This window comes from Cuculus canorus, chromosome 4 (assembly GCF_017976375.1).
Source record: "Cuculus canorus isolate bCucCan1 chromosome 4, bCucCan1.pri, whole genome shotgun sequence".
NCBI classification, from domain to species: Eukaryota; Metazoa; Chordata; class Aves; order Cuculiformes; family Cuculidae; genus Cuculus; species Cuculus canorus.
Window position 1 is genome coordinate 14,969,180 of NC_071404.1, and position 12,606 is coordinate 14,981,785.

The 12,606-nt window shown below is 39.8% G+C and overlaps 1 protein-coding gene across 3 annotated transcripts in view; it reads left to right on the top strand.

Annotated features, from left to right (window-relative positions):
• The window catches only part of STX18 (syntaxin 18), a 66,274-nt gene extending 53,891 nt beyond the window's left edge, over positions 1–12,383 (top strand). For all 3 annotated transcript variants that reach the window (XM_054064568.1, XM_054064567.1, XM_054064569.1), the window contains 4 exons: positions 6,406–6,464; positions 7,275–7,344; positions 7,925–8,005; positions 10,575–12,383. In XM_054064568.1, the coding sequence (XP_053920543.1) occupies positions 6,406–6,464; positions 7,275–7,344; positions 7,925–8,005; positions 10,575–10,670 (306 nt within the window). In that variant the 3' untranslated portion in view covers positions 10,671–12,383. The remainder of the gene's footprint in view (positions 1–6,405; positions 6,465–7,274; positions 7,345–7,924; positions 8,006–10,574) is intronic.
• Positions 12,384–12,606: the final 223 nt, after the last annotated feature.

Sequence of the window (12,606 nt, forward strand, 5' to 3'; positions counted from 1 at the left end):
GAGTTTTGTTCCATTTCTGTTATCAAGAGAGGAGAAAGATAAACATCTCAAAATGCTATTCTTGCCCACTGAGGATTTGAATTTCTCCCTGGAATAAGTTCTCTTTAATCCTAAACTGCATCTTATTAGGCATCTGGACAGCTTTTGCTAGGGCAGAACCAACAGACATTTTTAGAAAAATCCCTTATTACCTCTCCTGTGCTGTGCTTTTTTTATTACTACATATTTTTGAAATATTTACTGCTTGTTTTACTGATCTATTGTGCTTTCAGGACTTGCACTTCCTGTGAGAGGGGTACAAAAATAACACTAATGCTCCAAATTAAACAGGGAACAAATCAAATAGAGCACAAGTCTTATGAGAGGCAGCTGAGAGAACTGGGATTGTTTAGGCTAGAGAAAAGGAGGCTGAGGGGACACCTTATCACTGTCTACAGTTCTGCCTGCAGTTTGTAAGAAAATTCATAGTATATAACAATGCCTTGATGTCAGTGCCATAATTAAGCCTAGAAAAGTTACTTGTGCTGGAGACTTAGGATGTCAGATTTAAGTTTATCACATGACTTGGTGCAAAAGGAGGCAAATTTGCTAGTAGTTTAGAGAAGCAGAAGATCAAAATGCTACCAAAATAAAAATAATATACCTATAAGTACTTGTTAAGTCCTGTGTCTATTAATACACTGGAATATTATTACTGTTCTTGTGTCATAGTTAATTCTTGATTTTTTTTTTTTTTTCATGTTTGAATTTACATTTAAAATTTTTTTTATGTACTCTCAGTACTTGTGGTTTAGTCCTGATACTAGAAAACTAGAATAGGAAAAAGTATACAAAGGGAAGGTACCGGTAGAACATCCTCCTCTATGTTTATAATTTATTTTAAGTTTTGCAGAAAGCTGGTTCTGAGCTGTCTGTCTGAATCTCTTGTTGAATCTTGCTGTTCTGATCTCACACAGAGCTTTTCTGTTGTACCTCTCTGCAGGCTGACAATATGACCACCAGTAGTCGGGGCTGTCTGTATTTCAGCGTCTTCTCACACTTCCTATGAGTTTGTGCATCTGGGGCTGTTGTGAAGAAATGCAGGCTTGCTTTCTACCTCTCCTAAAAATAAGCAAGCATCAGTTACTTCCTTGTTATGCCTTGGAAGGGGGTCTACATTTATTGTGATTTAAAAGATAAGTGAGTCAGCATTTGTGGCAGTGTCAATACAGGCATTTTTTCCTTTCTCCACGGGTTATTAGGTAGAGAGGAGCTCATTCTTTCTATTTGTAGTTAGTGCTCCAATTAAGGTCATTGGATCCAATGATTGGATTGGATTGCATATTATCTGAGTTGTCAGACTGTAAACAGAATTGTGTATTTGTGTAAAACCTGCATGTGCACAGCAGGGTTTCACACACAAATGTTGCCACTAGTATGTTGATGCTCAGAGCTGAGCAAGCCACCGCTGTGTTCTGTGGACTACCATGTTGTGTTTTGGGTTGTTCTTAAGAGTTTGGGGTGTCTTTTCATTTTATGAACACTATAATTAGATAATTTGCAGAGGGTAAGGACTTACGTGGTGACTATTCTGCAGCAAAACTGCTCATTCCATACATTTTTGAGAAGAATTATAGCTAAGAGTTGGCCTTTATTGGTAAAAGCTGGATACTGTAAAATTTTATTCCTAACAGACTTTAAAGTCACTGGATCTATTATTCTAATTTTCAGGTAAACTTGGGTCCAAGGTGTGACTAGGAAAAAATTTCAGTATTTGAATGCACATTGCTTTTTTCATTACTCACAAATCCTTCACACTACCTGGCAATATTTCATGACTTCATTGTGCTTTTAATGCAGGAATCAAAGGGCCTTTACAAACATGTAACAAACCCTCAGCTCTAATTTATTCACTCAAATGACAGTTAATTATTTCTCCTCTGAGTTACATTTGCTGTTACAGCAAAGTTAATTTCTGTGGGTTTAACCTTTGATTTGTGTAGAGTGGACTGCCTTTCAGTTACTCAGAAAATCCAGCAGCTCTCCAAAGAGAGGGTAGGTTGCAGTGTAGAAACCGCTGTGTTGGTTTTAAATTGGAATGTGTTGTGTCAAATCATACTTTAACAATTCTCAGTCATGGTTCCATGATTCTTCCTATGGGTGAAATAATGAATTAAAGCCCTATCATATTGCTACAGCAGCAATTTCTATTATTATTTTACCCACAGGAGAGAGCTTTACATTGTTCAAAATGGTTGCAGGCTATTGTACGATTTGCACAATAAATTTCAGTTTATGACCCTGAGTACAGGTATATCAGTGGGTTTTATAGTTATTGCGAGCAGATGTCTTGTGGTTGCATTGTATTGAGCAGGGAAAAAGATCTGGCTCTGCTGTTTCAGTTGTGAAAATATCTGATTTTCCCTGATTTTCTTTTTTGTCTTAAATTCAGAGTACAGTATATACAATGTTATTCTTATGGAATAACAGAAAAGAATTGTAGTAATTTATTCTATGCATTTGATTTTTAGATATATGTTAAGCAGTTTATCACTTTATGATATACTTTGGTAACACAATGTTTCACTGTCATGAAGGGGGATAGTTTAATAAACCCTAAATCATTAAGCTATACTGATCGCTAGAGTTTGATTTATGTCCCCGTCGTGTAAATCCCTTTGACACACTGGTATATGATGTGTTCTGTGCTCTAACCTTTTGTTCAATTGACTGTTTTAGCATATCTTACCACTGTCTGTGTCAAGTGGTCCGTCACCCATAATTGCAAATTGCAAAGACCATTTAGTTGTTTAAAAGGCTGCCTCTGCCAGTGGAGGGCTTAAAGTATAAAAGGGACTTTTAAAGAATACTTTCTCAAGTGGATTTGTGCAATTTGTAAGGGATTAAAATCATTCACTGTTGCTTTATTGAAAATTTGTCTTCTTAATTAGTTATCTCAGTTTTACTAAGGCAGCAAAATAGAGAATTTGTATTTGTGCAGAAATACTTATCCTTACAGAAGTCAGAATAACAATTGCAGCTTGTTTGCCGCATGTAGTCAGTTAAGGACCATCCATTCAACTCAGCGCTACAACTCGTGGCTCTGTTCCTTGGATTTATTCTGAGGTGATGACACTAAAACCAGAGACATACAGTGATGTGAAGGTAAAGGAGTGATGTGATGAAACGCCTTTAACCATCCGCCACTGTGAAGTAAATATCACTGTAGTAATCAGTTATATTTTAACAAATGGTTGCTCTGTAAAAAGAGACACTGCAGACAGTAGTGGCAATGACATTTGAATGTATTGCAACACCGATACTTCTTTTTATTTAACAAAACCATTGGACCTTCAGGCTGGAAACCAGTGGGACTTCAGAGAGCTGTGCAGTGTGTTCTTCTCTGTTCCCTCTTGACTTATAGAGATGGGCTTCTCCCCCAGGGCCTTTCCCCCATACTGAAGGTGACAATGCCCAATAAATCCCCCTCCTCATTTGTGACCTTGGACTCTCTGGAGTCCTTTAACTAAGGAGAGAAAGCTGTTCTTGCCAATCAGGTTGATAGTGAATACCTTTGTGCAAAAATAAATTTGTATTTTAAGAGAAATTAAAAATCATTTTTCATTATTCTTCATGACATAAATTGCCTGCATTAGAAGACTAAACCTTTTTTCTATGGGATTCACTGTTACCCTTCTTTAAATGTACCTGTCATTTTGCACTGAATTCTGCCATATTAAACCCACACATTTCTGATTTTTAACACTGTAGCCATTTCTCCCAAGTTGTGCAGGTTGACAATGTGCTGTTGGCAGGGAATCAGGAACTGCTTCTCAGGGGCCCTGATGAGCCCAAAGCAAGATGAAAAGTGTTAGAGCACAAATTGGGTGTGAGGAGGAGGGAATGAAGGAGAGAGGTATGAAAGGTGGTTTGCTTTTTCTTGTTTTCTTGCTTTTCTTTGTTGCCCTGTGGCAGTGCAGGAGTCTTGCTCAGCTCCTGCTATCTACTCTCTATTGAGGCAGCCCTATCATTTGGGGCTGCGGTGAGGTTCAGTTTACTAATCTACCAGAAAACTCAGGAGAAAAATGTGGTTGGTGAGCTGCAGCATCACACCATGACATCAGTGAGCAGCAGCCCTTGCTCAGGATTGGTTATATGGGAAGAGAGAAGAGCAGGCCAAATTCCTGAGTGACTGCATGAGGTCTTTTTTACTGCAGTCTAAGTAGTATGCACAGTTTATTTTTTCTCTGTGTTGTATTATTAAAGTACTTGATATGGCAGAAGAATGTTCAAACATGAACATTCTGGATCATTTCAAGGGACGTCATACATCAACATCTGAAGCAGTGCACGCAAGGGGTTGCACAAAGTGTATAAGGAAGATCTTAAAAGACCTGGGATAGACACACTGGTAGCATGAGAGGGGCTGAGTGGGAGTTGCAGAGGTGAGCCAAGATTATCACCAGCCATGGCAGTTTAATAGTGTTAAATTTATGTACTCCTAAAGACTAGCTCTGTCAAATAAGCTGTGGGTCAGATGAACTGTGTCATATTATAGCCACTAATTTTCACGCTGCATCTTAATGACAAACCGCGTTGTTGTTTAAACTACTTTGAAATACCAAGTGCTTAATTTTCAGCTATTTCAGTAGCACTACTCTAAAAGCAAAATGTCCATTTGCCTTTCACTGATGTAACACAACTCTCACTGTTACTGTAATTCTCTCTGATTCAGATCTCTCCCCCTCCTTCCTTCTTTCTGGTTTTTGCCCAAGGTGATTATTGTTTTCAAATACTCACTGTCTTCTCTGAGCACTGCCTCCTGTTCTTGAAAGCTTAAGTGTTGGGCATTTGCTCAGCAAGCAATTCCTATGGCAGCGACTGAAAACCAAGCCTGACGTGTAAGCAGTGCTGCTCTTTTGGCATTTTCATCTTTGACACACACTGCTCTGTCTTAAAAAGGACACCGAGACCTTGTAAGGTGACTGGGAGGACTGCTGCACTTTTACTGCTAATCAAATTGTAACATGACTGAATTATGCCTAAATCCCAGTGCGTTATGTCGGTTAGTTAAAAATGAGGAGATAACTGGTAAAGGGTTTGCTGTCTTACACAGCTCCTGTGCCAAATTCTTTGCATTCTGAATCCTGTTTTCTGGTTTTTGCACCACTGCATGTATCGCACAGGTTTGTCAGAGACGCATGCCAGGTAGTGTTTCCAGTAGGAATGTATGTCCACTGTGCATTTCTGGGTAGCTGCGTAGACCAGGTCTTTCTCAGCTTTGTGAAAAAAGTGGAACTATCTAGTCAATTCTGTCCATACAACAAAGGCCCAGCTGTTACCAAGCGCTTTGGCTATGTAGAGTTAATTGACAGAATACCGTGAATAAGCTTCCTCTGCCTCCCCCACAATGGGAGTTGTGACTTGCAGTACAAGGTGCTCTGCTGTTGCAGATGGTTGAAGCCTTTTGGTTTGGTCGGCCACAGTGCTGCCCAGCGGCTGTGGGGCAGGGAGCGGCAGGTTGCCAGGACCCTTGGGCTTTTAGCCAGCTATGACTGGCTGCCAGACTGCAGGATCAAACTCTCTCAGGCACCTTGAAAATCCCAGCTCAGTGTGCCCAAAGGGTTCTCTCTAAAGCACAGTCCTTATGATGCAGTTTCCAACAAGCTCCACCATGACAGGGGACACCTTTCTCAGTTGTACTTAGGTTGTGCAGACTCTGTTTCAGCAAATCGTGTCATCACACTTGCTGCACGATCACTTGTTCTGAAGTGAATCCCAAATGATGTGACAGTCAAGTACATCTGAAAAGTCGGAGCTTATTTTCTTGTAGAAAGTCATCTTTGACATTGAAAAATGTAGTGCTAAGAGTATATTTAAATGTTTCATTGATTACTCATGAGTTTTAAATGGAAGGGGTCTGGAATAACTAAAGCCAATACATTTGTGAAGTATGAAGTACTAGATGTGAAAATATTGCATGTTGTAGCAAAATCTAAAAGCTCGTAATATTATACCATGGGCCATATATGAATGACAGTGCAGTGATGTCATGAAGAGAATTACAGGCTTTTACAACCATGAAAACTTTCCCGTCTCAAATTTCTAAATTAAAAAAGGTCAGATTTCATCCACTGTATTCTTCCTTACTGCAAAATACATTAAGCAAAATCTTCAAGTTATTTTGGGTTTTGTTTCATTAATGGGAGGAGCATGACGAGTGTTACAGTGACTGGTTACAACTCAGCAGATCGATATTGTTCATTTAGGCCACTATTATTAATTCTTGGAGATCTTTTTAGGTGAGACATATTGTAAACAGACTGCAAGGAAGGGTGGAAGTTGGTTGATCAGGGGTGAGCGTTCAAGAAAGTTCCCTGGGTCCAAGCACGTGAACTCATGTGTGATTTCCTTTTTACCTTCCAGTTTGAACAGGAGAACCAGAGACTTGTTGGAGAAATGAATAATCTCTTTGATGAAGTCAGGTACAATTTTCTGTTATTTGACGGATTGTTGCATGTGCTGGTCCTGTAAGGCAGACAACACCCACACACAGTGAATTTGGTGCAGGACACCTGGCTGGGTGAATTGTAGTGGGGTGAAAGAAGGGAGGATGAAATAGGAGCACTCAGGAAATGAACTGTATGACTTACACGTTGTGCTGTCCCACGGTGTCAAGAATTGTCCTGAGTGACACACAAACTGTCCAAAATAGCACTGCTTAAATTTGGAAGGTTTACATTCTATCTCGCATAGGTAAGCTTTAAAAGATTAAGTTTTCCATTCATATTGCCTTGTCCGCTGCACATACAGAGAGCAGTAGGGGGGGTGCGATCCCTGACCCCCACGCACAGCCCAATCTTTGCGGCAGAGCAGCAGTGCCATTTGCTCTGTACTTATGGTGCGGAAAGCCTGCACCTTAACTTAAGCTAGAACTTTACTCTTGGATTATTAGTACTGGCAAGGTGAATGCCACACTTCATTGTAGCATATAAAAAGGATATGTCAATATTAACTACATAGGGTCCACCGTGGTTTCTTCATGAGAATGGAGTCACAGTGAAGGCTGCTGAGAAATTCTGGGGGCTTCCTCTCCCAGAGCTTCACTGTGGGCTGCTCATCTTCCAGCCACACGTTGTCAGAGCCCGAACTGCAGGCTGTTGCTGCCTGAGAGACAGCTGACACAACAGCTGTGCCTTCAGAAGTGTGCGCTTACCAGCTTGGAGAATCTAAATCTGCAGGAGTAAGATACGTTTGCACTAGTTTCTAATGGAGTATTTTTGTTCTTTGCCAAGACAAATTGAAGGAAAAGTGGTGGAAATCTCCAGGTTACAAGAGATATTCACTGAAAAAGTCTTGCAACAGGTCAGTATAATTTAATGTCACAACAGTAAATACAGCTTAAAGGTTTCCTTGGGGGTATTCTTATCTTGTTGCGTGCAAGATGTACACATAAGATTAATGCAAATTAATTATTAAATCTTTGATGCAAATGCAATGGAAGAGATTTTTGTTTCTTTTTCAATTGCAAAATCAAGATATTTACTGTTGTTATTTATCGGTATGTACTGAAAATGGACAATGCAATGTATGTGTTAGTGTGATCCCTCTGCCCTGGAATTAGTGTCCTGTTAATTTGCTGAAAATATGCTAATAAATTTGTGGTACCACTTCCAAAAGAGCTGCCAAAGTTAGGTTAGACTTGATTCTAGATAAATGAGAGGTTTCCTGTTATCTTGGTCGTCTCCATTCAGGCTCATAAAATCACAGGCAAGGAAATTACAACTTAATTGCCTCTATACCTTTGCATCATTGAAACTGAGATGTTAATAAAACCAGACTTATTTTATATTTGAGTTGTGCTTGTTTCTCAAATCCTTCAACATTAGTTTTTTTCCTAAAATTCATCACTTTGGTTTTTTTTGTTTTTTTTTTTTTTTAACAGGAAACTGAGATTGACAATATCCATCAATTAGTTGTGGGTGCAACAGAGAATATCAAAGAAGGCAACGAGGACATAAGAGAGGTAATGTCTCTAAGTTGTGTTTTTCTGAACTTTCATTTTTGCCCAAGCGTTGCTCTGAACAGCCCATACTGCCTCACCTGCAGCAGGCGCAGCGTCTGCTGGGGCGCAGGGCATGAGTTAGGAAAAATTGTACAAGTTAACCGAGGGTCTTGGTAGTTTGCACTGCTCATTGCGCTAACAAGGACTGGAGTAGCTGCGCAGGTCTGCAGAAATCTACCTGGTCTGAACTGTTTCTTAACCACGGCTGTCACTTGGCGTGCACTTAAGCACCTGAGAAGCCTTTTTAAAAAAAGAAAGGAAGCAGGAGGGGAGAAATTGCAGACTAAGAGTAAAAGACTGTGCTAAAATTGTTGAAACTGGAGTTAAAAGCTGAGCATTAGCAGAAGAGCCTCTTTACCATGCTGAACACATCTCTCATGCTCCTAGTAAACAAATCTATCCCATTGTCTTACTAATTAGAATGAAATGATGTTTTCTCTCAGGAACTGGGATTTTGATAAAAACAGAGTTCCTAAATTAGGCTGCTGAGTAAATGGCTCAGTTCTTTTTTCCTCACTCCTGAAAACACACAGACTGTAACTCAAGGATCAGTTATCTACTGCTCTGCTCTCCTGAAAAGGGCACTGGAGGCCGGTTGCCAGTGGCATTGCCCAGGGCTCAGTCTTGGGTCCAGTTCTGTTCAATATCTTTACCAGTGATCTGGATGAAGGGATTGAATGTACCCTCAGTAAGTTTGCAGATGGCACTTCAGCTGAGCGCAAGATCTGCTTGAGGGTAGGGAGGCTCTACAGAGGGATCTGAATAGGCTGGATCAAGGGCTTGTGACGAGCAGTACGAGGTTTAACAGGGCTAAGTGCTGGGTTGTGCACGTACACAACAATGTCTTGCAGCGCTACAGGCTTGGGGAAGAGCGGCTGGAAAGCTGCCTGGCAGAGAAAGACCTGGGGGTGTTGGTTGACAGCCACTGAATATGAGCCAGTGTGTGCCCAGGTGGCCAAGAGCATCATGGCTTGTATCAGAAACAGTGTGGCCAGTGGGACCAGGAAGGTGCTTGTGCCCCTGTACACTGCACTGGTGAGGCTGCACCTCAAACACTGTTTTCAGTTTTGGGCCCCTCACTATAAGGAGGCTGTTGAGGCTCTGGAGTGTGTCCAGAGAAGAGCAACGAAGCTGGTGAAGGGGCTGGAGAACAAGTCTTATGAGGAGCCGCTGAGAGAGGTGGGATTGCTTAGCCTGGAGAAGAGGAGGCTGAGGGAGGAGGCCTTATGACTTGTCTTACAGCTACCTGAAAGGAGGTTGTAGCGAGGTGGGTGTTGGTCTCTCCCAGGTTACAAGTGATAGGACAAGAGGAAATGCCCCAGGGAAAGTTCAGAATTAGTATCTGGAAAAATTTCTTCACTGAAAGATTATCAGGCACTGGCAGAGGCTGCCCAGGGAGGTGGTTGAGTCACTGTCTCTGGAAATATTTAAATGACGGGTAGACAAGGTGCTCAGGGATACGGTCTAGTAGTGGACAGGTATGGTTGGACTTGATGATCTCAAAGGTCTTTTCCAACCAAACATTTCTATGGTTCTATGCAGTAGCAAGCATAACTTAGAGGTTTAACCTTTCTGATTTGGAACTTATTTCCATGTTACTACAAGCAGAATATCTGGAGTATTCTCTTCAGTAGGCACGGTGGGGTGACAATTGGTGAGAAGGACAATTTTTTTTTTTTAACAACTTGAATCAATAGATTTACTAATACTTAACACACAGTTACTCTGCCTTTACATCATTATTTTCAAGCACTTTAGACAGGACACTTGGAGGGTAGCAAGGTGTCAGCCGATTGTCCCTCTGTTCACAATCAAAAATCAGTATTCAACAACATGGCATGAGCATGGTCTGACGTTATTTTTGCTTCATTTTTCACATTTGTAGATAGAACAGAGTTTCCTAAACCACATTGAGAAACAGTAAAGATTATCAATGCAAAACTTCGTCACTTACATTAATGCTTGTTCACATAAAAAAAATCTATTCCATGTGTAAATCTGAAAAATAAAAATGGGCCCCCAGCTGTATTTTGTGAAGTAGAATCCAGGAACAACTGTGCTTGCTCTGGACTGACACTCAACTAACAGTCCAACGGTGCTAAATCAACCACCAGAAATCATTGTCAGCTTTGGGGTTGTTTTTTCTTCTTTCAGTCAGATTATGTTTATTAGAATGATAAAGGTCTGGTTCTTTCCAATCACAGAATTTCACTGTTGGAACTTAAAACTAACCTTTAAGCATGTACGTTTTGTTGTGATTCTTAATATTTTGAATGTATTTATTTCCATGCCATGGGACCTTGGGGTTTTTTTGGAAGTGTCAAATTTTAAGATTTTAAGAGAAGCTTAAGTGTGGTAAATTGGAGGCACAGCCTGACTTTTATTCACCTGAAATTAATGGCAAGTTTTGTTCTTTATCCTGCTGGGGGTGGGGTGAAGCCACTTAGAGTCACCGTGGGTTGTTGTTACCTGTTGGAACTGTACTGTGTGTTTACTGGTGATGGTAATGGAGATAACCTTTTCCTCACAGGCCATCAAAAACAATGCTGGATTTAGAGTATGGATCCTGTTCTTCCTTGTGATGTGTTCATTTTCTTTGCTTTTCCTGGACTGGTATGATAATTAATTAAAAAAATTGTCTACATGCTTTGTTTGTAAAATTTTTACTTTTCTTCAGTGGAGTGGGGTCTATGGCAAACCTGTACGTTTTATGCGTTTTTCTTCATGCTGCCATAATGGAAATATTTTCCAATAAATAAGCATGTGTATATATCCGGTACTGCAGAGGGAGCTTACAGCCCTCACTTGAAATCCTTTTATTGAACATAAACGGACACTTAATCCTGCAAAGAACATAAAAACCTTTGAAGACCTGGTAAGAAAGCTACAAGCCAGAGCATAGCCAGCAGTAAAAAAGAAAACGATAACGGTTTTATCGTAGTCATCCACACATCTGTGATAGTCCAGGTCCAGCTCCCAGCCTGCAGACCGGATCAAGAGAAACTGTTACTGTGCAAAAAATCAGCTACACTGTCTCAGGCTTTTATTTAATCATACCACTTCAGTACAGGGTGATCATTTTGCACATGTATGACCTCTACTTCTAATCCTTTGAAACTAGAGTCGGATCAGGTTGACTTAATAATAATAATAATGATAAAGCGTCAGCTGAAGAGCTTTACTTCTAGGTGAAATGGAAGAATACAACACAAACAGATTGTGCAATGAAACAGATATTCTGGGATGTTGGAACAAAGCCAAAGGATAGGCAAGAGTAAAGCCAAACTCCTCAAAGTTCTAAAACTGGGAGCAATTTTTAACTAAAAAAAATCTCAACCCCAGCTGTTGATCGGAATCCACAAGCTCACTCCTATTAAATTAGATGAAAAAATGGTTTTGACCATTTTTGACAAGCAAACTGTTTTACCTAGACAGTAAACCTTAATATTTTCTAATGTTTATTGTTATGAGAAAGAAGTTGTTTCTCATCAGTATTTACTTGCGCATTAAAGCTTTTATTGTCCTAGATTTAAGGGGAGGAGATGTATCATGAATCATTTCTATGTGGGACAGTCTTGGGGAATAAGTCTTTCCATCTTATAAAACCTGAATGTCCTCTGTAAATATGTTGATACGGAATGTGTTTTGCCCTCCCTCTTCTGAAATGTCTATTTCTATACATTGTCTGCAACAAGCAGCATTGTCCTTGTTCTTTACTTTGCACTAAGTGAAAATGTCAAAAGTTACCCATGAATTCATTGCATCCAATAAAACACGTGCCTGTTAGAAAATACAAACATGGTACATTTTGAGTATCTTAACATAAGCTTGACAGTTTTAAATGCAAAGAAAAATTTGGCACATAATTTATTGCTTTTTATGCATTCCACATGTCCTAATGACTTAAAAAGCCTTATACAGATACTACTGTGTTAATGCATATTTCTATCAAGCCTGGAGAATTATTTTTACTCTGGTCATAATAAAGCAATTCTACTGCAGGAAAAAAAAGTAGAGCTGACCATGTTTGTTCTGCTACAACTGGAGAAAGGATCTGGATCTGGAGAAAGGTCTCAGACTGATGCTTTCCCTTTATTTTTGTATAGTCTTTACCAAAAACAAAAATGGAACTTTTGACATGTCCACTACAGCTTGTCCCAGTCAAGTTACATGAACAGCAAGGGTGACTTTCTGGCCCCGATGCTTCACACACTTTTGTCTAACTGTTAAATTAATAAGTTGCCCTTTTTTGTAATACATATTTAAGATTTATAATAAAAATGAAAACATGGTTTCACACAAAAAGTAGATAAGCCTGTAATTACAATGGAACTTTACCGTGCATCCACACCACTGCGTTCTCCTACATCTTTTCTCTCCCAAGCCATACATGAAGAGTTCTGCTCTTCACTCCTTTTCACAGGTAGCTTTTGAACAACCACTTGTGTTACCTACTATGCTACTGTTTCACCCATGATGCTCTATGTTTTGAAAAGTATCAAACTGAAAACCATACATAAACTGAAAGTTCCTCCCTATTGATAAAAAGGGGAAATATTAAT